The sequence below is a fragment of the Pristiophorus japonicus genome, chromosome 5, assembly GCF_044704955.1.
Source record: "Pristiophorus japonicus isolate sPriJap1 chromosome 5, sPriJap1.hap1, whole genome shotgun sequence".
NCBI classification, from domain to species: Eukaryota; Metazoa; Chordata; class Chondrichthyes; family Pristiophoridae; genus Pristiophorus; species Pristiophorus japonicus.
In genome coordinates, this window is record NC_091981.1 from 71,206,036 (window position 1) to 71,233,881 (window position 27,846).

Genomic DNA, 27,846 nt, shown 5'->3' on the forward strand with positions numbered 1-27,846 from the left:
TGGTATCATCCTGGTAAACCTTCTCTGTACCTCACCGAGGCCTTGACATCTTTCCTAAAGTGTTGTGCCTAGAATTGTACCAGCTATTTTTAAAAGTTTAGCATGACTTCCTTGTTTTTGTATTCAATGCCCCTATTTACAAAGCTAACTATCCCATACGCTTTCTTAACCTTATCAACTTTCCCTGTCACCTTCAAGGATATGTGAATATGCAACTATAGGTCCCTCTGTTCTTGCTTCTATTCAAAATTATGCTCTGCCTCCTATCCCTTAGCCAATTACATACCCAAGTTAGCACTGTCCCTTTAGTACAATGTGCTTCTATTTTCCAAATAAGTCTATTAGGTGGTACTTTTCAAATGTTTTTTGAAATCCATATTTACTACATCTACTCCACTACCTTCATCAATCACTCTGTTACTTTATCAAAGAACCAAATCAGGTTAGTCAGACACGATTTGCTTTTAACAAATCTGTGTTGGATGTCTCCATGCTTCTCTAAGTGAGAATTAATTTTGTCCTTGACAATGTTCTCTAGTAGTTTTCCCACCACTGACATCAGATTGATTGGCCTGTAGTCACCAGGTTTATTTTTCTCCCCTATTTGAACAGGGACGTAATATTTTCAATCATCCAGTCCCGCTGGCACCATTCCCATATCCAACGTGGATTGAAGATTGTGGTTAGAACTTCTTCTATCTCGACCCTAGTTTCCCTCACCAACCTAGGATGCATCTTATCTGGACCGGGTGACTTGTGACTTTGAGTGATGCCAACCTATTTAATACCTCCTTTCTATTTTTATCCTATCCAATGTCTCTTCTCCCTCCTCCTCTACTGCAACATTAACTTCATCCACTTCTTTTGTGAAGACTGTTGCAAAGTACTCATTCAATACCTCAGTCATAGAGGGAGTGCAACGAAGATTGAGTATATTCAAGGCAGAGATCATAGATTTTTGAATATTAAAGGAATCAAGGGATGTGGGGATTGTGCATGAAATTAGAGTTGAGATAGAAGATCACCTATGATCGTATTGAATGGCAGAGCAGACTCGAGAGGCTGAACAGCCTACTACTGCTACTAATTCTTATGCTCTTATGTTCTTAAGTCATGCCTTCTGCCTCCACAAGAAGATTTCCTTTTTTGTCCCTAATCGGCCCCACCATTCCTTTAACTTTAAATTTATATTGATATATTTATTTTTGGGTTCCTTTCATGTCACCCGCTAATCTATCCTAATATTCTCTCTTTGCCCTTCTTATATCCTTTTTCAATATCCCTCTTCATGCTCTGTATTCTGCCTGGTTTTCAATTGTATTCTGTACCTGACATTTGTCATAAAACTGACTGCAAAAGCTTCGATAGATATGTGAAGAGAAAAAGATTAGTGAAGACAAACGTAGGTCCATTGCAGTCAGATTCAGGTGAATTTATAATGGGGAACAAAGAAATGGCAGACCAGTTGAACAAATACTTTGGTTCTGTCTTCACAAAGGAAGACACAAATAACCTTCCAGAATACTAGGGGACCGAGGGTCTAGTGAGAAGGAGGAACTGAAGGAAATCCTTATTAGGCGGAAAATTGTGTCAGGGAAATTGATGGGATTGAATGCCGATAAATCCCCGGGGCCGAATAGTCTGCATCCCAGAGTACTTAACGAAGTGGCCCTAGAAATAGTGGATGCATTGGTGATCATTTTCCAACAGTCTATCGACTCTGGATCAATTCCTATGGACTGGAGGGTAGCTAATGTAAAACCACTTTTTAAAAAAGGAAGGAGAGAGAAAGTGGGTATTTATAGACTGGTTAGCCTGACATCAGTAGTGGGGAAAATGTTGGAATCAATTATTAAAGATGAAATAGCAGCGCATTTGGAAAGCAGTGACAGGATCGGTCCAAGTCAGCATAGATTTATGAAAGGGAAATCATGCTTGACAAATCTTCTAGAATTTTTTGAGGATGTAATTAGTAGATTGGAAAAGGGAGAACCAGTGGATGTGGTGTATTTGGACTTTCAAAAGGCTTTTGACAAGTTGCCACACAAGAGATTGGTGTGCAAAATTAAAACACATGGTATTGGGAGTAATGTATTGACGTGGATAGAGAACTTGTTGGCAGACAGGAAGTAAAAAGTCAGGATAAACGGGTTCTTTTCAGACTGGCAGGCAGTGACTAGTGGAGTGCCGCGTGGCTCAGTGCTGGGACCCCAGCTATTTACAATATACATTAATGATCTAGGTGAAGGAATTAAATGTAATATCTCCAAGTTTGCAGATGACACTAAGCTGGGTGGTGGTGTGAGCTGTAAGGAGGACGCTAAGAGGTTGCAGGGTGACTTGGACAGTTTAGGTGAGTAGGCAAATGCATCGCAGATGCAGTATAATGTGGATAAATGTGAGGTTATCCACTTTGGGGTCAAAAACACGAAGGCAGAATATTATCTGAATGGCGGCAGATTAGGAAAAGGGGAGGTGCAATGAGACCTGGGTGTCATGGTACATCAGTTATTGAAAGTTGGCATGCAGGTACAGCAGGCAGTGAGGAAGGCAAATGGTATGTTGGCCTTCATAGCTAGGGGATTTGAGTATAAGAGCAGGGAGGTCTTATTGCAGTTGTACAGCACCTTGGTGAGGTCTCGCCTGGAATATTGTGTTCAGTTTTGGTCTCTTAATCTGAGGAAGGACGTTCTTGCTATTGAGGGAGTGCAGCAAAGGTTCACCAGACTGAATCCCGGGATGGTAGGACTGACAGATTGGATCGACTGGGCCTGTATTCACTGGAGTTTAGAAGGATGAGAGGGGATCTCATAGAAACATATAAAATTCTGACGGGACTGGACAGGTTAGATGCAGGAAGAATGTTCCCAATGTTGGGGAAGTCCGGAACCAGAGGACACAGTCTAAGGATAAGGGGCAAGCAATTTAGGACTGAGATGAGGAGAAACCTCTTCACTCAGAGAGTTGGTAACCTGTGGAATTCCCTACTGCAGAGAGTTGTTGATACCAGTTCATTGGATATATTCAAGAGAGAGCTAGATATGGCCCTTATGGCTAACAAGATCAAGGGGTATGGAGAGAAAGCAGGAAAGGGGTACTGAGGTGAATGATCAGCCATGATCTTATTGAATGGTGGTGCAGGCTCGAAGGGCCGAATGGCCTACTTCTGCACCTATTTTCTATGCTTCTATGTTTTATATCCTATTTTATCCAGAGAGTTCAAGCTTTGGATGACCCACATTACCTCCTTGTGGGTATATGCGTGGTTTGTACAATGTATCTCCGCTTTGAAGGCCTAGCCCTGTGAAGGCTCTTTTACTTCTCAAATCAATGAAATTGGCTCTCTTCCAGTTGGGTATTTTCATCTCATGATTTTTCTTTTGCCCTTTCCATAACTACTTTAAACCTAATTATATTATGATCACTATTACCCAAATGTTTACCAACTGCAATATACTCCACTTGCCTTAATTCTTTCCACAGAACTCCAGCGCTGCTTCGTTCCTCATTGGGTTAGAGATCTAATAATTAAAGAAGTTCTCCTGTACTTATTTTAGGAATTCTTCACCTTCCTTGCCCTTTACTTTTTTTTCCCCCCAGTCTATGTTAAGATAATTGAAGTCCCCAACAATTACTGCTCTACTAATTTTACATTTCTCTGAAACTAGCCTATCGCCTTCTCACTATTTGGGTGTTTATAGTGAACAATCAAGAATCCAACAGCTCTTTTCTGTTGCATAACTCTAACCAAATAGATTCAGGGGCTCAAATTCCCAGTGCCCCATTTGTGGGCGGTAGCCGAGTTGGGTGGGGCTTCCTGCACCCAGTGCAGAAGTTCCACCCCGATCATGACATTGTGGTTACCGTCCTTCACAGGAAGTGAAGCGCAATGTCGCGCACTCCATATCCTGTTGGGGCGGGTTCGGGGGGCGGTGCGCTGGGACGAATATCCTCATGGGGAGATTTGCTAGTGCTGTTGAGGAGAGTTTAAACTAGCTTGGCAGAGGGATGGGAACCTGAGAACAAATTCAATAGAGAAGGAAGTAAAGCTGAAATTGAAAAGCAAGATGTAGAAAGTGAATCTGTAAATATTCCTGGTTACAGTATTTGTAGACAAGAGAGAGAGGGGGGTAAAACGGGATGGGGTGTCACGGTATTGATTAAAGAAACTATTGCAGCTGTGAGGAGGGATGATATGTTAGAGGGATCATCAAATGAGGCCATATGGGGCGAACTGAAAAATAAAAAAGTGGCAATCACATTGCTGGACGTGTTATATAGACCCCAAAACAGTGGGAGAGAGGTAGAAGTGCAAATATATAGCAAATTTCTGTGAAGTCCAAAAACCATAGGGCAGTAGTCTTAGGGGATTTCAACTATCCTAATATTGATTCGGACAAATATAGTGGGAAGTGTGTAGAGGGTACGGTATTCTTAAAATGCATTCAAGAGAACTTTATTAGTCAGTATGTAACAAGCCCAACACAGAAGGGGACGGTTTTGTATTTAGTTTTGGGGAATGAAGCTGAGTAGGTGTATCAGTGAGAGAGCACTTGGGTGCCAGTGACCATAATTCAGTCAAAATCAAAATAGTTGTGGATAAGGACAAGGATATGCCAGGAATAAACGTCTCAAATTGGGGAAAAGATAACTTTGCTAATTTGAGAAGTGATTTGGCCACAGTGGACTGGAAATAGCTAATTTTAGGTAAACCAGTGTTGGAACAGTGGGAATCATTCAAGGAGGAGATCTGGAGGGCTCAGGCCAAACATGTGCCCTTAAAGAAAAAGGATGGGAAAACAATTCTAGAGCCCCCTGGATGTCGAGGGACTTACAGGGGAGAATAAAGAAAAAAAAGCAATCATATGTACTGACGGCTAAATATTGTAGAATCTCTAGTGGAATATAAACAGTTCAGAGGTCAAATTAAAATGGATATTAGGAATGCTAAGAGAGATAATGAAAAATTCTTTGCAAGTAAAATTAAGGAAAACGCAAAGATGTTCTATAAATATATTAGGAATAAGAGGATAACTAAAGAAAGCATAGGGCCTATTAGAGATCATGAGGGTAATCTTTGTGATGAGTTGGAAGATGTTGGTATGGTTCTTAATGAATACTTTGTGTCTGTTTTCACAAAGGAAAGAGCCAATACAGATACTGTTATCGAGGAAGAGTGTGAAATTCTGGATGAAATAAACATAGTGAGAGAGGAGGTATTAAGGGGTTTAGCAGCTTTGAAAGTGGAAAAGTTCCCAGGCCCAGATGAAATGCATCCCAGACTGTTGAGTAAAGTAAAAGATGAAATAGCAGAGGCTTTGACCATCATTTTCCAGTTCTCTTTGGATTTAGGCATAGTGCCGGGGGTCTGGAGGACTTCTAATGTGGTACACTTGTTTAAGAAGGGAGAAAGGGATAGGCCGAGTAATTACAGGCCTGTCAGCCTAACCTCAGTGGTGGGAAAATTATTGGAAAAATCCTGAATGACAGGATAAATCTATATTTAGAAAGGTATAGATTAATCATGGACAGTCAGCACAGGTTTGCTAAGGGAAGATCGTGATTGACTAACATGAATTAATTTTTCGAGGAGGGAACCAGGAGGGTCGATGATGGTAGTGAATACGATGTCGTGTATGTGGACTTTAGCAAAGCATTTTCTAAAGTCTTACATGGCAGACTGGTCATGACTGGGATCCAGGGCAAAGTGGCAAGTTGGATCCAAAATTGGCTTAGAGGTAGGAAGCAAAGGGTAATGATTGATGGATGTTTTTGTGACTGGAAGAATGTTTCCAGTGGGATTCCATAGGGCTCAGTACTGGGTCCCTTGCTTTTTGTAGTACACATCAATTATCTAGATTTATAGGGGTATGATTAAGAAGTTTGCAGATGACACTAAAATTGGCTGTGTGGTTGATAATGAAGAGGAAAGTCTTGGACTGCAGGATGGTATCAATCTACTGGTCAGGTGGGCAGAACAGTGGGAAATGGAATTTAATTTAGAGAAGTGTGAGGTAATGCACTTGGGGAGGGCTAATAAGGAAAGGGTATACACATTAAATGATAGGCCACTTAGAAGTGCAGATGAACAAAGGGACCTTGGAGTGCTTGTCCACAGATCCCTGAAAGTAGCAGGCCAGGTGGTTAAGGTGGTTAAGAAGGCATACGGAATGCTTGCCTTTATTGGCCGAGGCATAGAATATAAGAGCAGGGAGGTTATGCTTAAGTTCTATAATACTCTGGTTAGGCCACAGCTGGAATACTGCGTGCAGTTCTGGTCGCCATATTATAGGAAGGATGTGATTGCACTGGAAAGGGTGCAGAGGAGATTTACGAGGATGCTGCCTGGAATGGAGAATCTTCGCTATGATGACAGATTGGATAGGCTGGGTTTGTTCTCCTTGGAACAGAGGAGGCTGACAGGAGACTTCAATGAGGGGTAATAAATTTTGAGGGACCTGGATATAGTGTATAGCAGGGGTCTATTTCCCTTGGTGGAGGGGTCAATTACTAGGGGTATAGTTTTATAGTTATAGGTTTATAGGTGATTTGAGGGGAAGCTTCTTCATGCAGAGGGTTGTGGGGTTCTGGAACTCACTGCCTGGAAGGGTGGTAGAGGCAGAAACCCTCACGACATTTAAACAGTGCTCGGATGGGCACTTGAAATGTCGTAACCTGCAACTGGTAAGTGGGATTAGACTGGATAACCTCTTGTTGGCTGGCGCAGATACGATGGTAAGTACTTCAGGGAATCGAATACGGCCAGAGTGATCTCCTGGACTAGTTTCAATCACCTGGATGGGTCGGAGAGGAATTTTTCCAGATTTTTTTTCCCCAATTGGCCTGGGTTTTTATCTGATTTTTTGCCTCTCCCAGGAGATTGCATGGCTCCGGTTGGGGTGGAGTGTACAATGTTGCGATGCATGGGGCATTACAGTTGTGTGAGGCGGACTGGTTAGGCCGGATGCTCTTTATCTTTCCATCATTGTTCATTGCTCATAGATTTATATGCAACCTTCAGGGCTGCTGACCGAGGGCCGTGTGACTCTTTGTCGGCTAGCGCGGACACGATGGGCCGAAATGGCCTCCTTCTCTGCTGTAGATTTCTATTTTTCTACACGGTTTCTCTGCGTAGCGCTGACCCATTTCAATGCCCCTCCCCTTCCGTTAAAGGGTAGGGCTCTGTGCTCTCTGCTGGGCCTCTGATGGATTCCACTGAGTGCCGGGCTGCAAGATGACGGCCCGGACCATGCCATGGAGATTCAAGACGGTTCAATTAGTGTGTCAGCCAAAACGGGAAAATAGCGGCACGGAAAGGTCCCCACCTCCCTTTTACTTCCGCCCCGCAAGCGGATAGCGGCCTGGTTCGGGACCCATGAGGCTGGGGCTGACAGCGCTCATGGCAGCCTCCTGGGACGGAAAAGGGTCGATGCAGGTCACTAAGAGGTTACCGTGCATGGCGATGATGTCATTGTCGATTGCGCGGCAGCCCGGGGCGCTACTAACGGGCGGCACTACCGTGTTAGGGTCTCCGCTAACTCCCACACAATTTTGCGGGAGCCATTAGCCCACCTCCCCGCGCGAGAACAGATTTGTGGCCCGCCCCATTAGCAGCCCTTGGAGGCGCTAATGGGAGGTGCCCTTCAGGGGAATTTTGGCTCCTCAGTCTTTGAACCCTCTCATACATTGTTCTCTGTAGAACTGTAATATCTTCCTTTATCAATACCAGCACTCACATTCCTGAGTTTTTTCCATCCCTTTCCCTCCTAAATACATTGTAGCCAGGAAGTTTAACTCCCACATTTATACCAGGTCTCCATGTCGCCACTATATCATAACCACATTTGGCAACTTGAGCTTATAACTCGTCAACTTTATTTGTAACACTCCTTGCATTAACACACATGCTTTCCAAAACCATTCTAATTAGCTCTGCTTTTTTTCCTGCATCTAATTCCTGCTCTTTCTACACTATTCTTTGCTCTTTTGCTGTTTGTCCCTCCTAGTTTTCTATAGACCCTTTCTCTCTTACCTGCTGCTACGTCCTGGTGCCCATTTCTGTCCCTTGTATCTCTCTCTTTTAATCCCATCTTTTTTTTCCCTCTCTTTATTTCCCTTTCTGTACATGATTTTACATTGACTTAACTATTCTTACTTCCTATTTCATGGCTCAGTAAGGATTCTTCAATCTGACTGGTTAAGGAGATACCTGTACACAGCTGCTTGCCCTGTTCACACAGGTCCCAGATCGCCTGTAGAGGCCACTGCACCGAAATGGATTTCTAATCAATGCAAGATCCAGTGCAAAAGCCCATAGAAATACTGTGGGCAAGCGCAAGTGTAATGAACAGCTGCCGCTCTTTGATCTCCGCTGACTGCAAAATCTGGGCCATTGTGTTTGGAGTGCTAAAGATTAAAGGTTACTTTTGTGACAGCTACTTTATAGCTGACCTCAGTTCAACCTTCAGTGTTGGTGAAAATTGTCAGCAGTTTCACTGTCTGCTGCTTGTACATTGCAATTTGGAGATACCAATCTTAATCACTTTTTTTCATTTAGCTAAAATTTGTACAAAATGGTGCATGGCAGCAAAATATTACAGCTTGAACATAAACTAGAAACAGGTTATTAGGGATAGGGTTGTATCAACAAAAGTTAGCTATGCAATGCAACAGTTCACACTTTAAGTGCAAAGAGTGAGTTTAAAATGTTTTTTTCATGCAAAGTGTTGTTAGAGTATGGAATGTTTTGCCACAGGGACTGAGTGAAATTGCATCAATCACAACATTTAGCAGGGAATTAGATAAAAACTTGGAGAAAAATAGTCAGAAACAAATGTCAACCTTGGCTCAGTAGTAGCACTCTCACCTCTGAGTCAGAAGGTTGTGGATTAAAATCCCACTGAAGAGAGGGAATGCTGCACTGTCCGAGTCACTGTCTTCCTTCTCAGAGGGACATAAAAAATCCAATGGCATTATTTGAAGAAGAGCTGGGGAGTTATCTCTGATATTCTGCCCAATATCTATCCCTCCACCAAAATCACTAAAAAATAGATTGGCCTGGATTTTGCAGAGGTGAACAGCGCTGACCGTTATGCTTGCAACTTCTCACTTTTTACGGGGCGGAAGTGCACACCGCTACTTTTTACAATGAATTCAATCACTTGAGTGGCAACTCTCAAATTTTTGAGTGCCAACTTACAGTTGCTAGAGATACTTTACTACGCGGCATCCTCCACGGGGTATCTGTAGCGTGTGTGAGCAGGGAAAATAACAGTGTGTCTCTTCCATCAATCAGATTGAGGAATCCTCACTGACACATGCAGGAGGGAATTTTAACTCCCAAAAATGGGTGGGTTAGGAGGTTAAAGTGTTAAAAAATGGAATCCCAACCCCAACCTGTCTCCAACCCGCCCACTGCTGGTTTTCACAAAGGCAGGAGGGGCTGGCGGCCAATTCGCTCCCAGAAGGCAGGTTGGCACTTTAAATATTATCATGAAGCTGCGTGCCTCATTGTAAAGCTCCATTTTAAATTTACCTCTGGCTTCCTGAGACTAAAGAGAGGCGAGGACTGCCGGATCCAGGAGGTAAGGCCTTTCCACTTACCTGCTGCATCCAGCATTCCTGCCTCATCAACCCTGCTGATCTCCCCCGACCTCTCCCCCAAGGCCTCCAACACACCACACCACCCTACCCCCCACCACGAGACCTCTGAACTCTGACCCCACCCCCCTCCCCTCCAACCTTTCGAAACCCCCGAACTCCGATCCTCCCTCTGACCTAAAATCCTTGAACACCGACCCCCTGTCCGATCTACTGGCCCCCGACCTCCAGCCCCCTTTCTGGTCTCTGATCCTCGGTATTCTGACCCCCTGTTCATCCTCTGATCCTTGGCCCAACCGCCCTGGATCCCCTCTCTGGCCTCCGATTCCACCCTCACTCCTGTCTGCTATCCATCCGACAGCCAGATAGCCTCTCAATCTGGCTGGCTGCAGGCGAGAACCAGAGAAACAAAATGTTAATCAAGCTCTGCAACTAAATCCAGTAGGGCATGACGAAATCTCGTTCTCCCGGAATTCCCGCCCCATTGCTGACACCCACCCCCCGCGCCCGCTCCCTCCCTGCCTCCATGTTAAAATTCCAGCCACAGAGTCTAAATCAGGAAGTACAAATTAGAGTTAATTCATTGTAAAATCATGTACAGAAAAAAAAATAAAGTGGGAAGGAAAGATGGGATTAAGAATGAGATAAAAGAGATAGAGAAAGTAAAAAACAAATTATTTAAATCTCCAACAATAATTTAACTCTGAAGGAATGAGACTCCGCACTTGTTATTAAATTAAATTTTCAATGCCAGAGTGGTTGGTTGGCAGTAATTAAGACATCACCAGCTCCAGCTTTTTGTAGCACATTTAGCAGGTAACTAGTGGGTAAGTACTGCAACTTCATAGAATCATAGAAAAATTACGACAGAAAAGGAGCCCATTCGGCCCATCGTATTCGTGCCCTTCACACCCTTCAGTATTTTAATGCTGAATCTATTGCCAAGTTACCAGTGTAGCAAAGTTTGTAGAGGACCAGGGTAAATCAGACAGCAACTACCAGATTTACATGGTTAACTGCACAGGTGTGGATGCCAGAAGTTGCTATCCGATTTACTCCATAATAACAGTAACCGCTGAGAGCATCACCGTTGTTTCTATTGCAAAATCCGGGTTTATATCTAGTCATTATCTCATTGCTGTTTATGGGACCTTGCAGTGTGCTAACTAGCTGCCACATTTCCCAACGGTGACACGTCAAAAGTACTTCATTGACTGTAAAGGGTTTTGAGATGTCCTGGGATTGTGAAAGGCGCTATCTATATAAATGCAAGTTCTTTCTTTTAAAAGGTACTGAGAAAAACCAAGGAAATGTGATGAAAGTAGATAGCTCCATTTAAGAGATGGCTCCTTCTGTGCAGACATTTCTGATCTTTGATTCTTCCTGTTGCCAAGGTGTGGGAGTAGAAACAAAAATTCAATACATGACGAGATGTAGAAAATAAACGTGGTTAGCTTAAATCGCAGTTAAAGTGGTTAAGTTGATCTGTGCAATCTTAGTTTATATGAACTTACTTTGTCCACTATAATAACAACAGCATTGCATGGTAATATATTTGTTAGTATAGACAGATTTAGGAATGGGAAATCGTGCTTGACGCAGAATTTTTTGAGGTTGTAACTAGCAGGGTAGATAAGGGAGAACCAGTGGATGTAGTGCATTTGGATTTTCAAAAAGCATTCAATAAGTTGCCATACAGGAGGCAATTACACAAAATGAGAGCTTGTGGGAATGGGGGTGATATATTAGCATGGATTGAGGATTAGTTAACGGACAGAAAAAAAATCTGTTACATCTCTAACTTTTTCTAGTTCTGATGAAAGGTCATCAACTTGAAACGTCAACTCTCTCCACAGATGCTGCCTGACATGCTGAGTATTTCCAGCATTTTTTGTGTTTTATATCAGATTTCCAGTATCCGCAGTATTTTGCTTTTGTAGTAGGAATAAACGGGTTATTTTTGGGTTGGCAGGCTGTAACTAATAGGATCAGTGCTTGGGCCTCGGCTATTTAAAGTCTATATGACTTAGATGAGGGGACCGAGTATAATGTATTCAAGTTTGCTGTTGATATAAAGTTAGATGGGAAAGTAAGTTGTGTGGAGGATGCAACAAGCCTGCAAAGGGATATAGATAGGTTAAGTGAATGGGCACAAACATGGCAGACGCAATATAATGTGGAGAAGTGAGAAGTTATCCACTTTGGTAAAAAAAATAGAAAAGCAGAATATTTTTTAAATGGTGAGAGATTGAAAAATGTTGGAATTCAGAGAGGCCTGGGTATCTTTGTAAACAAATCACAGAATGTTATCCTGCTGGGAAGCAATTAGGAAAGCAAATGGTATGTTAAGCTTTATTACAAAAGGATTGAAGTATAAGAGAAAAGAAGTCTTACTACAATTATATAGGGTCTTGGTCAGACCACACCTGGAGTACTATGTACAGTTTTGATCTCCTTAGTTAAGGAAGGATAGACTTGCCATAGAGGGAGTGCAATGAATGTTCACCAAACTGATTCCTGGGGTAAGGGGATTATCCTAGGAGGAGAGATTGAGTAGACTAGGCCTGTATTCCCCAGAATTTAGAAGAATGAGAGGTTATCTCATTGAAACATATAGGGGGAGAAATTCGGTCGCGCCTCATTTGGGGTGGTAACCCAGGCGGAGCAGTAATTTTAGCGCCTTGAAAAAGTTTGCGCCCTCCACCCAGAAATTCGTCAGAATCGGTCGAAGAGCTGACAGGGTCGCTAAATCAGCCACTGCACACTACAGCTGGGGGTGCCATAACGAAAGTTTGGTCGGTAAATTTGACGGATCCATTGCGCATGCGCCAAACTCCGATTCAGATCCCGGGAAAAGCCAAGTCTTAAAGGTGCAGCATAGTAATGCACCTATTAAAGTTTTCAAAATCATTTTTTCTCAAGCTGAACTCTTATTTCTGTCTGCCACTGCAAACTCGGTGGCTCACGCATATTGCTCTGTGCAAATGCTGCACTGACTGTGACTGCCGAGGGAAGCCCTTCCTCATCCCTTTAAGTAGCCACCAGTTAACGACTCTGCAAGCCTGTACTGACTGTTTTTCCAGACGTTGTTCTTGGCGACGACTAAATGAGGTGGCCGCACCTAATTTACCGCCTGGGGTGCAAGCATGGGCGTTGCACCAGTACTGAGATCAGGATCGAAGTGATCGTCAGCAGCCAGGTGCAACTGGTTTGTGCCCCCGGTAAACCTCTAATGAATTTTCAGTTGGAGCGCTAAAAGCTGCACTCCTGGTCGGTAACCTCTTATACTCCCATTAACGCCCCCTCTGATCACTAACTGAGGAGTTAGACAACCGAAAACCCAGCCCATAAAATTCTTACAAGCCTTCAGAGGGTAGATGTTGGCAGGATGTATCCCCTGGCTGGGGAGTCTAGAGCTAGGTATTCATAGACTCAAAATAATGGGTCGCCCATTTGATGAGATAGGAAAATCAATTTCACTCAAAGGGTTGTGAAACTTTGGAATTCTCTACCCCAGAGAGTTGTGGATACTCAGTCGTTGAGCATATTCAAGGCTGAGATAGATAGATTTTTGGACTCTAGAAGGATCAAGGGATATGGGGATAGGGCAGGAAAGAAGAGTTGAGGTCGAAGATCAGCCATGATCTTATTGAATGGTGGAGCGGGCTCGAAGGGCTGAATGGCCGACTCCTGCTGCTAATTCTTATGTTCTTATGTAACAAGTAGTGAGATTTAATCCATGAAACTTTAAAGTCTACATATGTTCCAGTTCACAGATGTATTTAATCCCATTACTGCCTTCTACAATATTCCATGAATGTAACCTGTCTGAGTTTCGTTAAAAGCCCTATTTAATTGTCTCTTCCATTAACCTTAAAGGTTTTGGGTGACTCATGAAAATTACCTTGAAAGTAGTCTATTGTCCCCAAAATAAATGACTTAACATAGATGAACTCCCAGATTTAATAAATGATTCAATGGAAATAATTTGGGAAAATTAGCTGCTATGATTTTATATTAGCTGCATCAATTCAATAAGAAATCCTTATATGAGAGACAAAAGAGTTGTGACGTAGTACAGCGAGGAAGGTTCTGGGTTGGAATTCTACTGAACCTTTGAAATGCACACTGAGCCAATCTAATATATACCACTTTTTGCTTATTGTACAAAAGTCATTTTCACCATTTGAAATAATAATAATTCAAATATGGTTCTTGTATAAACATCCTGATTTTTCTTGACCCCAAAACAATGGACATGTTAGAAAGTAGGCTGATAAAAGGTCATCGACCTGAAACATTATCTTTGTTTCTCTCTCCACAGATCCTGACTGTCCTGCTGAGTATTTCCAGAATTTTCTGATTTTGTTTCAGATTTCCAGCATCCGCAGTATTTAGTTTTTGTATTAGAAAGTAGGCTGATGTGCGATATAAACACTAATATTGAGCAGCTTTACAAGAGGGCTGAGTCAACTCTGTAAGTGGTAGAACATTCAAATTTGGCTCAGGATCCATTTGAGTAGAAATTTATTTTAGGTAGGAGCACAAAATAGGCAGAGTGGAAAAGGCACTGCCAGTTCACAATCACGCATTTTGCGCTGCTGCCCAAGACGAATTTCTAACCAATGGTATTAGCAGGTATAGGTTAAAGGCTGCATTTGCATAGTATGAACTGATTTTGTCTTGCAATTATAGCGTGAATGCAGCCTGAATCCAGATCAGGACCCAACCTAACACCTGAAAACTCCCTGGTGGAGGGGGTCCCATTCCACTTAGCTTAATCATTTTGGGTCTGAACACTCAACTTACACTACATAATTATACCCATTCAAAGCCAAAACTGTTTCACACTAAACTGATAGTGTATGTGTTTCCAAAGATATCTAGCGTGATCACTCCAAGCCCATTTTGATTCAATTTTCCTGATTACAAGCAGTGGCAACATACCTATCCCTGGCTTTGTCCTGGCCCCCAGTAGGCCAGACACACTACAGGTGGGGGCACAGTGGTATACAGTTGAGTGTGAGGCGCTCTGGGAACCAACATTGACTTTGGATCTAATGAAGTCTCATGATTTCACGTCAAACAAGGTCAAACAAACCTCCTGCGGATCACCACCTAGTGATCCTGTAACGTATGAATCAGTCCTCATCCATGTTGAATGTCACTTGGAGGAAGCTGTGAGAGGAAGTAAGGGCACTCTGTTTTGGGGAACTTCAATATTCACCATCAAAAGTGGCTTGATAGCACTTTTGATGGGCATAGCTGCCAGATTGGGCCAGTGTGAGATGATGAGGGAACTACCAGAAAGAAGTAACCTACTTGACCTCATCTTCACTAACTTTCCTATCACAGACACATCTATCCATGATAGCATTGGTAGGAGTGAGCACTGCACAATCCTTGTGTTGACAAAGTTTCATCTCCACAATGAGAACAACCTCCATTCGATAATATGGCACTACAACTGTGTTGTGGGCCATGATCATCAACAGAATTGTGTACCACCACAAACTGTAACCTCATGGCCAAGCACATCCCTCACTCATCTATTCTATTCAAGCTAGGAAAACTACCCTGACTAAATGGGTAAAATAGAAGAGCACACCAGGAGTAGCACAAGGCATGCCTTAGAATGTGGTATGAACATACTGAAGCTAATATAAAGGGCTATCTGCATGCTAACCACCAAAAGCTGCAAGCTATAGACAGAGCTAAGTGGTCCCACAGCCAGCGGATCAGAGCAATTCTCTAGTCCTACCACCTCCAGTGAAGAATGATGGTGGACAGCCAGGTAACTAACAGGAAGAGGAGACTCCATGAACATTCCCAACCTCAACCATGGTGGAGCCCAGCACATGACGTGTTTGCAAGTGTCTTCAGCCAAAAATGCTGAGTGGATAATGCGACTTGCCCTCTTCCCAAGGTCCTACCATGAGAGTCCAGTGTCCAGCTGATTCAGTTCACTGCACATTACATTAAGTATCAGTTGAGAACACTGGACACAGCAAAGACTATGGACTGTAGTGCTCAGCACCTGCACGCAAGATAGCTCTTTCCTAGGCTAGTGTTTACAGTACAGCTATGACACTGGTATCTATTCAACAATGTGGATGATTGTCCACAAAAAAGGACAAATCTAGGCATACCAATTACCGCCTTATCAGTGTCCTCCTAATCATCAATAAAATGATGGAAGGAATCATCAATTAACCAGCGACATCTATTCACTTAATTGAGTGTTCACCAATGTTTAGTTTTGATTTTCCCAGGACCACTTAGCTCCAGCCCTCAGCCCAGCCTTAATCCAGACATGGATGCAAAAGTTGAATTGCAGAGGTGAGGAGACAATAGCTTCCCTCAACATCAAGGCAGCATTTAACCAATTATGGCACCAAAGATACCCATAAAAGCTGAGGTCAGTGGGAATCAGAGGGAAACCCTCCAATGTCTGAAATTGTAACTGTACTTGTCAGAGGTCAATCATCACAGCTTCAGGATATCACTATAGACGTTCCTCAGGAAAGTATCCTTGGCCCAACCAGGTTTAGCTACTTCATCAATGACCTTCCCTCCATCATAAAGTCAGGAGTGGAGCTATTCACTGATGATGCCATGGTGTTCAACTTCATCTGCAATTCCTCTGATAATGAAGCCGACTGTGCCAGCCTACAGCAGGATTTGGACAACATTCAGGCCTAGGCTCATAAGTGGCAGGTAACATTCCAGACAATAATCTTCTCAAACAAGAGAAAGCTCAGCCACTTCCTCTGACCTTGAATTGCACTACCAACGTTGAGACCCCCACTATCAATATCCTGGGGAGGTCACCATAGACCAGTCATATCAACACCATGGCTACAAGAGTAAGGCTGAGGTTGGATATTCGGTGATGAATGACTTACCTCCTGACCCCTTAAAGCCTCTCCACCATCTACCATGCACATGTCAGGAGGGTGATGGAATACTCACCACTCATCTGTATGGTTTCAATTTAGGACAGAGCAGTCTGCTTGAATCCTATTATTGGACTCAATAGTCACCCACTCCACAAACCAATGCATCATGGATGTAGTATGCACTGTTGAAAGGACACACTGCAGCAACTCACCAAGATTTCCCAGCCCCATGACCTCTACCACCAAGAAAGACATGAGCAGCAATGGCTTGGGAACACCATACCAGCAAGTCACACATAATTGTGACTTGGATATATATCACCATTCCTTCAATGTTGATGGGTCAATATCCTGGAATTTCCTAAGTAACGCCATCAGGGGAGCAACACAAAGGCTGCAGCACTTAAAGAAGAAGGACTACCACATTCTCAAGCATGGGCAATAAATGTGACCTTGCCAACGTCGCCCGTATCCCAAGAACATTTTTTTTAAATCACAGAAACCTCTTATCCATTACTGTACACTATAATACGCACAATTTACAAAAAAACAATAACATTAATTAAAACTGAATAAACTGCAATGACACATATTATTTGGATTGAAATGGAGTGTGTTTCTAGCCAAAACACATCTCTGGGGTTTCATTTGTATTCAATTAATGAGAGGTTGAGCTAAAGTAAATCAGGAAAATCTATTTCCACTGGTTGGCGAGTCAGTAATTAGAGAGTATAGGTCTTTTGGAGATAGCAGTATTTTTTCAACATTTTTCACCAAAAATACTGTTAAAAATACCGCTATTTTTTAAAGGCCTATAATTGGCAAAAAAAATGTGCCTGACGGTAAAAATCGGTGTTGCACAAGGATTTGCGGTGGAAACCAATTTTAGCGGTCTTCGCCAATTTCAGTCCAAGGCCGATTACCGCTAAAAAGACAGGCCCTGGAATGGGGAAAACACAAAAAAAATTGCAAAAACAAAAAATAAAAAATCACAAAACATTCACAAGACATTTATCTAGCAAATCGCTGAAAAAGAATTAAAAATTAAAAACTTTACTTACCTTTTTTACAGATCTTCATACTTACCGTTGTTTCTGGGGCTGCAACGCAGGCTTTTCTCCTGCGTTTATTTTCACCCAGAATACGGATGCGCCTAACGGCCAATTTAGAGTAATATAATTGTTATTCGTCTTGCATGATGGCAGTCCGCTTTTCAGCGGTATTTCAAAACCGCCAGCACGCAACTTTGGCCAAATTAGGTGAACACCTTTTTCCGTCAACAAAGACGAAATATCGCCGAAAAAATGGGCGCAAGGCTGGCCAATTTCTAGCCCATAGTTTAAGATCATCACCAAAAGCACAAAGGGAGAGGTTAGAAGAAGTTTTGTTATGTAGAGAGTTGGTAGGACATGGAATGACACAGAGGTGCAAGAAAAATCCATGACAGTTTTTAAAAGGAAATGTTTAAATATTTGAAAAAGGAATATTTAAATTTGATTGGGAAAGGCAGGGGAATGGGACTAAGTTTATAGCTCTTTCAGAGAGCTGCCGCTGGCATGTTGGGTTATGCTGGATTCTACAAGCTATTCGAGCTTCACTGATATTGTTTATAACAGCATCTGAATCCATCCTGGACAAAGTTTAATCACTGTCAGATATTTTGTTTACCAAAAATTGTTTTATTTTATATTTCAAATAAGCATGAATTATTTTAATTTTCTATGAACAGAGATCATAAAGATTTTCAGAAAGGCTAAAAGGCCAACAGGCCCAAAAAGTCTGTTCTGTTTTGATAGATCTTAATCCCACCATGTGACCACAAAATGAAGCAAATAACTAATACAAGAAAACACCTCTTTCCACACAAGTGATAAAATATATTTTTTTATTTCGCAATATGTGAAAGAGATAAAAGAACAATATGATAAATTCATGATCTCAAGTTCTCTGTGAGCAGCTGTGCTTGAGGGGATTAAAGGTCAGTTAATCAGTGCCACAGTGTTATAGCCCTATCTCTGATGCATGCTCCATTTCAACGTGGCTACCCACTGGGAGCACAGAATCAGTGAATTGAACCAATGTTTTGTTCTTTTTCAATTTAATATAAAGAAAAGTCTTTTATATTTTCTGCAATAAAAAATTTCAATATGCTGAGAATGCAGTTTTACTGCCACTTTTGCATCAATGCAATGTTTTTTGGAGTACACATGGAAGCAACAATGACAGTGAAGTGTTATATTCTAATGTGATTTCTGAGCACTCTAAAGCCAGAAGACGAGAGACCCTTCACAGAGATTGATTTCACACTGAATGCAATATAACTCCAATCCAATGCAAAGCCACATTTTAAAAGTACCCAGCCTGTCCATTGGATACACTGAGCACTGTATAAAACCTACCTGTTAATGTTTCTGATGTTAGCAGAAGCATTTCCGAACTTTCCTAACTTTAAAACCCAGCTATCCAGGGACTGGGGTTCTGCACGTACATTCTAGTGTGCATCTGCAAAGTTCCTTTGTTGCTGATCTTAGTATAGAAACAGAGAAAATAGTTGCCCTTCGAGCCTGCAACACCATTCAATAAGATCATGGCTGATCATTCACCTCAGTACCCCTTTTCTGTTTTCTCTCCATACTCCTTGATCCCTTTAGCCATAAAGGCCATATCTAACTCCCTCTTGAATATATCCAACGAACTGGCATCAATAACTCTCTACGGTAGAGAATTCCACAGGTTAACAACTCTCTGAGTGAAGAAGTTTCTCCTCATCTCAGTCCTAAATTGCTTACCCCTTATCCTTAGACTGTGACCTCTGGTTCTGGACATCCCCAACATCGGGAACATTCTTCCTGCATCTAACCTGTCCAGTCCCGTCAGAATTTTATATGTTTCTATGAGTTCCCCTCTCCTTCTTCTAAACTCCAGTGAATACATGCCCAGTCGATCCAGTCTCTCCTTATATGTCAGTCCTGCCATCCCAGGAATCAATCTGGTGAACCTTTGCTGTACTCCCTCAATAGAAGAACGTTCTTCCTCAGATTAGGAGACCGAAACTGAACACAATATTCCAGGTGAGGCCTCACCAAGGCCCTGTGCAACTGCAGTAAGACCTCCCTGCTCCTATAGCTCCTATACTCAAATCCCCTAGCTATGAAGGCCAACATACCATTTGCTTTCTTCACCGCCTGTTTTACCTGCATGCCAACTTTCAATGAATGATGTATCATGACACCCAGGTCTCGTTGCACCTCCCCTTTTCCTAATCTGCCGCCATTCAAATAATATTTAGCCTTCATGTTTTTGCCACCAAAGGGGATAACCTCACATTTATCCACATTATACTGCATCTACCATGCATTTGCCCACTCACCTAACCTGTCCAAGTCACCTTTCAGCCTCTTAGCATCCTCCTCACAGCTCACACCGCCATCCAGCTTCGTGACATCTGAAAACTTGGAGATATTACATTCAATTCCTTCATCTAAATCATTGATATATATTATAAATAGCTGGGGTCCCAGCACTGAGCCCTGCGGCACCCCACTGATCACTGCTTGCCATTTTGAAAATAACTTGTTTATCCCGACTCTCTGCTTCCTGTCTGCCAACCAGTTCTCTATCCATGTCAATACATTACCCCTAATACCATGTGCTTTAATTTTGCACATCAATCTCTTGTGTGGGACCTTGTCAAAAGCCTTTTGAAAGTCCAAATACATCACATCTACTGGTTCTCCTTGTCCACTCTACTAGATATATCCTCAAAAAATTCTAGAAGCTTTGTCAAGCATGATTTCCCTTTCATAAATCCATGCTGACTTGGACCGATTCTGTCACTGCTTTCCAAATGCACTGCTATTTCATATTTAATAATTGATTCCAACATTTTCCCCACTACTGATGTCAGGCTAACCGGTCTGTAATTCCCTGTTTTCTCCCTCCCTCCTTTTTTAAAAGGTGGTGTTACATTAGCTACCCTCCAGTCCATAGGAACTGATCCAGACTCGATAGAATGCTGGAAAATGATCACCAATGCATCCACTATTTCTAGGGCCACTTCTTTAAGTACTCTGGGATGCAGACTATCAGGCCCTGGGGACATATCGGCCTTCAATCCCATCAATTTCTCTAACACAATTTCTTGACTAATAAGGATTTCCTTCAGTTCCTCCTTCTCGCTAGACCCTCAATCCCCTAGTATTTCCGGAAGGTTATTTGTGTCTTCCTTAGTGAAGACAGAACCAAAGTATTTGTTCCCCATTTTAAATTCACCTGATTCTGACTGCAAGGAACCTACGTTTGTCTTCACTAATCTTTTTCTCTTAACGTATCTATAGAAGCTTTTGCAGGCAGTTTTTATGTTCCCAGCAAGCTTCCTCTCATACTCTATTTTCCCCTCCTAATTAAACTCTTCGTCCTCCTCTGCTGAAATCTAAATTTCTCCCAGTCCTAGGTTTGCTGCTTTTTTCTGACCAATTTATATGCCTCTTCCTTGGATTTAACACTATCCCTAATTTCCCTTATGAGCCACGGTTGAGCCACCTTCCCTGTTTTATTTTTACGCCAGACAGGGATGTACAATTGTTGAAGTTCATCCACGTGATCTTTAAATGTTTGCCATTGCCTATCCACCATCAACCCTTTAAGTATGATTCGCCAGTCTATTCTAGCCAATTCATGTCACATACATCGAAGTTACCTTTCCTTAAGTTCAGGACCATCGTCTCTGAATTAACTGTGTCACTCTCCATCTTAATAAAGAATTCTACCATATTATGGTCACTCTTCCCCAAGGGGCCTCATTACACATTACACATTATGCAGTCTAGGATGGTCAGCCCTCTAGTTGGTTCCTTGACATATTGGTTTAGAAAACCATCCCTAATACACTCCAGGAAATCCTCCTCCACCGTATTGCTACCAGTTTGTTTAGCCCAATCTATATGTAGATTAAAGTCGCCCATGATAACTGCTGTACCTTTATTGCACGCATCCCTAATTTCTTGTTTGATGCTGTCCCCAACCTCACTACTACTGTTTGGTGGTCTGTACACAGCTCCCACTAATGTTTTTTGCCCTTTGGTATTCTGCAGCTCCACCCATACCGATTCCACATCATCCAAGCTAATTTCCTTCCTTACTATTGCGTTAATTTCTCTTTAACCAGCAACGCTACCCCACCTCCTTTTCCTTTCTGTCTATCCTTCCTGAATGTTGAATATCCCTGGATGTTGAGTTCCCAGCCTTGGTCACCCTGGAGCCATGTCTCCGTAATCCCAATTATATCATATTCTTTAATAGCTGCCTGCGCAGCTAATTCGTGCACCTTATTACGAATACTCCTCGCATTGAAGCACAGAGCCTTCAGGCTTGCCTTTTTAGCACACTTTGTCCCTTTAGAATGTTGCTGTAATGTGGCCGTTCAGTTGTGTGGTTAAGCATCTGCTAGCTACACACTGAACTCTACAATACCAAAAGCTACACTACATCAATAACAACAACTTGTATTTATATAGCACCGTTAATGTAGTGAAATGTCCCAAGGTGCTTCACAGGGTATTATGGGACAACTGTAGCCTTAGAACAGAAAATTGTTTTGGTAATGTCAATATCATAAAATATTAAGAGTTTTACTTAATTTTTTTAATGATTATCTGGCGATTTGGGTCCCTGCCCTCCTTACCCATTCTAGCAATTATCAAACCACTTTTCATTAATACCTCTGGCCTAAATATATTATGATATCAACGATGAGGGTTACAGTTATGAACAGAGACTTGAAAAGTTAGGACTTTTTTCACTGAAGCTGAAAGGTTGAAGTTTAATATGACAGAGCTCTTCCAGGTTCTGAAATGTTGTGATAGGGTTAATAGTGATAGATTGCTACACTGACTGATGAAACACAAGAGAGCACAAGTTTAAATTAATCACAAAGAATGAAAGGGCAGGCTGCAAAAAAAAATCTTTACACGGAGGATAGTCAAAATGTGGAATTCTTTGGCATAAATTATTGTTGGAACAGCGTCCCAACGACAATTTGTGCCAAAGAATTTCAGAGTCCATAAATTCTTCTAAACAGAATTAGATAATTGTTTGAAAAAGGTGAATATTAATAAATGTGGGAGTGAGCAGTATTAGATTAGATAGTTTATGTGGAGCAAAACACAATTCTGTGCTGTAACAATCTATAATTCTGTGATGATGAGAATTTAAACAAAATCAAAATTAGATTGAAGAGGGTGTACTATAATTCGAAAGATAGTTCTGAGAAAATTTCTGAAAATCAACCTCTGTATTTTATGACTTATGCACAGAAATACACACAGCAAGGGAGGATATTAATAACAATTACATAAAACGTGTTTCTACTAATTTAGTCTGGAAGAAAAAGCCAGCAACTTTTCACTTTGATTTTTATCTACTGGGACCCAATTGGCAACTGCAGAAATCAAGCTCCATCTATGTGCTAGAATGGTAGAATTTTAGGGCACAGGAAGAGTGGTTCTTTGAAAGAACGATTTATTTAAGATCGTGCATTTTTATAGAAACTCTTCAGAACCTTTCCTAGCTTCACATCCAGTGAGTTGCGTTTTCTGAAGTATAGTCATTGTTGTTGTCGGCAAATTTAGTCCCGTTCCCTGTCCCTTCCTCCCATCCCTTTGCATTTCCTTTCCAAGTATATACCCATTTCCCATTCTGTTGGGCGGTGAGCGGAGTAGTAGTGCATCCTGGCACCCATCGTGCTTCCTGATACAAATCCAGCTCAATCAGTTTAAACCACAATTTAAGGTAGATACAGAGGGTCCTCTGTGAAGATAGGTATATTAATCCAGCAATGTACAGTAGTTCATTGCCGAATGATAAATACTCACTCTGCTGTTTCTGACGAGCCTTGTCACAGATAGCCGGTCTGAGCTGCAGTTTGCTGCCATTTGGCAGAGTGCAATTTCTGGTGCAGATCACCACTCCCAGGCAGGACTTTTTCAGGATCTGGCAGTTGTGATTGTTGGTGTTCCTCATGGCCCAGCCACTCAGGTGCCTCTGCGCATTTTTATCTTCTGCAGTGTAAATGAATCGCACGTAGCCATCTGTCCATTCCTGGAACGTGTCAAACTGTTTCACATCCTGAAAGTTGCACACAAAATTGTTGATTTCTTTTCATTTATACTAGACTGCCAGATTATATGAACAAACATACCGGTCTATTTTGGGTGCCGTTGTCACAGTGTTAGACCAGAATTTACAAGTTTTAATTCTCATTTATTAATCCGCGGTGATCTGTCTCTAAAACAAATCTAAACTGTCAAACTGAAACTGGTTTACACCTTCCCTGTTCATCTGTAAAATTAATAAAAGGTTTTATTAAAAAGCAAATGCTGCAATTAAGATCATCCGAAGCGAGTCTCAAATGACAGATATTATTACAAATGAATAATGTTGTAAGCAATTTGATGTTAATTATTAAGCTTTTTCGAAAGAGCGAGTCAACAGGTGGAATGAGTGAAGTGTTCGGCAAAGCGCGCAACCCAAGTTTCAAACATTAAACATGTTCCAGGGCCCCAAGTAAATCGTTCTCAAATTGTCGCCCTTGACAGACTCGGAAAAGCTGCACAATGCTTGAAGCACAAAGCTGGAAGCAGATGAAGAAGAACAAATGTCTGCACCTGATAGCTGGAATATCCATCCGACGGAAACCGGCAACACGTGTAGCGACTTTGAAACGCAAGAATATAATTTTGATTGACTGAAGCAGGGCAATCCTGGACTTTATATCTACTTTTTAATCGCCTGTTGGGGACTGAGTCTGATTCTCTCCCCCACCCCCGTGTATCTAAACGTTTCGAGTTTTACTTTTGAAATTGAATTAAAGCGCATTAAATTAACGTACTTTTAAATATATAACACGATGCACTAAATATTTCACAAAATTCTAAATCCTATTTAGGAGCGTAAATTGTACCATACTGCGTATAAACGACTACCAGATTTGAATTCGTTCTCTTACTTGACGAGAGTTGTGAGTTACCTGAGGCAGTTTGGGGTCGTTAATATCCCAAGTGATTTTCATTCCGTAGGAACACACACAGTCAGCATCTTCGTACTGGTCCCCTTTGGACATCTCACCCAGTGATCAGCTCTGCTCAAATAGGTCGGGTAGCATCGGCTGGGTTGGAACTCCACTCACACTCCGATTCATGCACTGCACAAAAGGGCAGAGAGAAGGAAACGTGAGAGGAGACGGAGGAAAGAGTTGGCACACGATAAATAAACACAGAATGAGAAAATAAAGTTAATATTTTTTTAAACTGACAGAAAGTGCTCGTGTTCACTGAGACTGGCAAACCTGTGGTACTTGAATTCATTTGATCCCGTGTGGAGTGCAATAAAGTTTCGATGTGATGTGCACTTTTTGCGAAAACACTGGGGTATAAAGACGAGTGAAGGTGTTGTGCACACTCCCTCGGTCCGCGGTTATCCTCTCAGTGATTCAGCATACGCTCTCTCTTTTTGACACAGTTGGGTAGGAGTTGAACACCAGCACTAGCTTTTATCTCAGGTGAACCGTGCTGCTGACCTGTGAAGATAGCCAGTTCTAATCCACACGTAGACACTCAGCCAGTCAAACATGACCCACCTGCCTGCCAGTGTCTGAAGTACAGCAAACAGCCTCCAGAGACACAACCAGCCACAACCCGAGCACAAATCAGCCCCAAAGTCAAGTCTAGAAACCACATCAGAACACAACCAGCAGAGATCTTGAAAATACCATGAAAACACATTTGCAACAGCAAAGTTGTTTTACTGGATTTCGAATGGTAGCACAATCTAATTATTTATCCTTAACAGTCAAAACAAAATATTATTAGGGTGAAAGTCACACTGTCCTTCTTCACTGTCTAAAGTGGACTTGTGCCAATATACCCAAATTTCATGGTGCGGTTGGAATATATGGTGCATTTTAAACATATTTCAAATATTGTGATAGTAATAGTGTAAATGATTGTGAATTCCTTCAATTTACCGTGCACAGTTCAAAGTGAGCTGTGAATAGTGCAAAGGATTGGTGGGGGAGTTTCACATGACCTCAGGCGTTATTTTGAACTGGAGATGAGACAGACTATCAGAGACATCATTTGCTTTTCACATTCTTCTGGAGCCAATTGTGTGTGGAGCTGAGTTCGGTGACACTGATGAGATACAATTTAACACAAGCGAGGAAGGAAAATAGTCGAGTTAAACTCCACAGTTAAACTCTCGGCTCCGTTGTAAGTTAACAGAGGTTAGATCTTGGCTTTTAGTCCAAACCGTGCGATCAAAAATCGGAGTTATTTGAGGTTTCTAAAAATTATTTGTGACCTGCGAAATACGTATTTCTAAAATCGGCGTAGTATATAATTCTTAAAATATTTAAATAATCTCAGTCCGATCGCTGGTTCAAGTGCAGGATGACATAGATGTAATTGAAAACGTTCCCCGTGCCACGTTGTGAATGTGTTTTGCCTTTCCCTTTATTTATATAACACTGCTACACACTACTTCACTTTGTGTGGCTAAGGCCTTTCCAGGTGTCATGGATAAAACAGAAAAATAAACAAACCTGTTGTTTAATTGTTTTGTGTAAACCTAATAGATTTTTAGTTTAGGAGTCAGGCAAATCTTGCAAATCTGGAACCTGTTCTGGCAAAGCAGCCGAACTTGCTCCGGTGTTCGTTTTGGTAATTTAATTCATTGGAATCTTTATTATATAAATTAAACTATGATGACGATTCCAGATTTATTTAGCCATCGGACTAAACATTAAGGTTAGAGTTAAAACATATGGGGAAAGTGTGACAGTAACCCTGAGACGGAACTGTAACATTCCAGTTAGATCTGAATCGGGTTGCTGAGTCGGGTGACCGTATTCCACGAAATAGATGCAGACATTCGAAACTGACCCCGATCCCCCACCGCCGGCAGGCCAGAGAAGGGTTAGACTGCACAGAGCGCTGACTTCAGAACTTTTCATGCCTAAAAGATATTTAGTCGATCCACTGATTGCACTCACATATATGCACAATACCAGCTATAAAAATAAATATATATTCATCCCAAAAATAAACAAATACTGTTTATCTCTGTTAAACATATCTCTGTTAAACCAATACTGATCCTAAAATATTAACCAGTACTAACACAACATTAAACCCAAAAATAAAAAAAAACACTGACTACGAAATTTAAGCCAATATTGACACCAAAATTAAATCAATAACCATCCGTGGCTAACTAAGGAAATAAGGGATGGTGTCAAATTGAAAACAAGGGCATACAATTTGGCCAAAACTATTAGGAGGCCAGAGGATTGGGAAACTTTTAAAAGCCAGCAAAGAACGATTAAAAAAAAGATAGAGAGAGAAGATAGATTATGAAAGTAAACTAGCTCAAAATATAAAAACAGATAGTAAGAGTTTCTACAGGTGCATACAAAGGAAAAGAGTAGCTGAAGTACTCTAAAGGATGAGACTGGGGAATTAATAATGGAAAATAGGGAAATGGCAGAGACATTGAACAAATATTTTGTATCGGTCTTCAACATAGAAGACACTAAAAACATGACAATAGTGGATAATCAAGGGGCTATAGGGAGGGAGGAACTTAATACAATCACTATCATTAATGAAGTAGTACTTGGTAAAATAATGGGACTAAAGGCAGACAAGTCCCCTGGACCTGATGGCTTACATCCTACGGTCTTAAAAGAAGTGGCTGCAGAGATTGTAATCTACCAAAATCCCCTGGATTCTGGGGTGGTCCCAGTGGATTGGAAAACCGCAAATGTAATGCCCCTATTTAAAAAAGGAGGCAGACAAAAAGCAGGAAACTATAGACCAATTAGCCTAACATCTGTCGTTGGGAAAACGCTGGAGTCGATTATTAAGGAAGCAATAGCAGTACATTTGGAAAAGCATAATCCAATCAAGCAGACTCAGCATGGTTTTATGAAAGGAAAATCATGTTTGACAAATTTGCTGGGGATCTTTGGGGATGTAACAAGCAGTGGATGTGGTGTATTTGGATTTCCAGAAGGCATTCGATAGGGTGCTACATAAAAGGTTACTGCATAAGATAAAAGTTCACGGGGTTGGGGGTAATCTATTAGCATGGATAGAGGATTGGCTAACTAATAGAAAACGGAGAGTTGGGCTAAATAGGTAATTTTCCGGTTGGCAAACAGTGACTAGTGGTGTGCAGCATGGATTGATGCTAGTCCTTAACTATTTACAATCTATATCAATGACTTGGATAAAGTGACTGAGTGTAATGTAGCCAAGTTTGCTAATGATTACAAAGATGGGTGGGAAAG

The 27,846-nt window shown here is 41.7% G+C and overlaps 1 protein-coding gene across 1 annotated transcript in view; it reads right to left on the reverse strand.

Annotated features, from left to right (window-relative positions):
- The window catches only part of gcm2 (glial cells missing transcription factor 2), a 62,893-nt gene extending 38,275 nt beyond the window's left edge, over positions 1 to 24,618 (reverse strand). The window contains exons 1-2 of the mRNA XM_070879879.1: positions 24,526 to 24,618; positions 23,372 to 23,624 (exon numbers count right to left, since the gene is read on the reverse strand). Of these exons, the coding sequence (XP_070735980.1) occupies positions 23,372 to 23,624; positions 24,526 to 24,618 (346 nt within the window). The remainder of the gene's footprint in view (positions 1 to 23,371; positions 23,625 to 24,525) is intronic.
- Between the last annotated feature and the right edge of the window lie 3,228 nt (positions 24,619 to 27,846).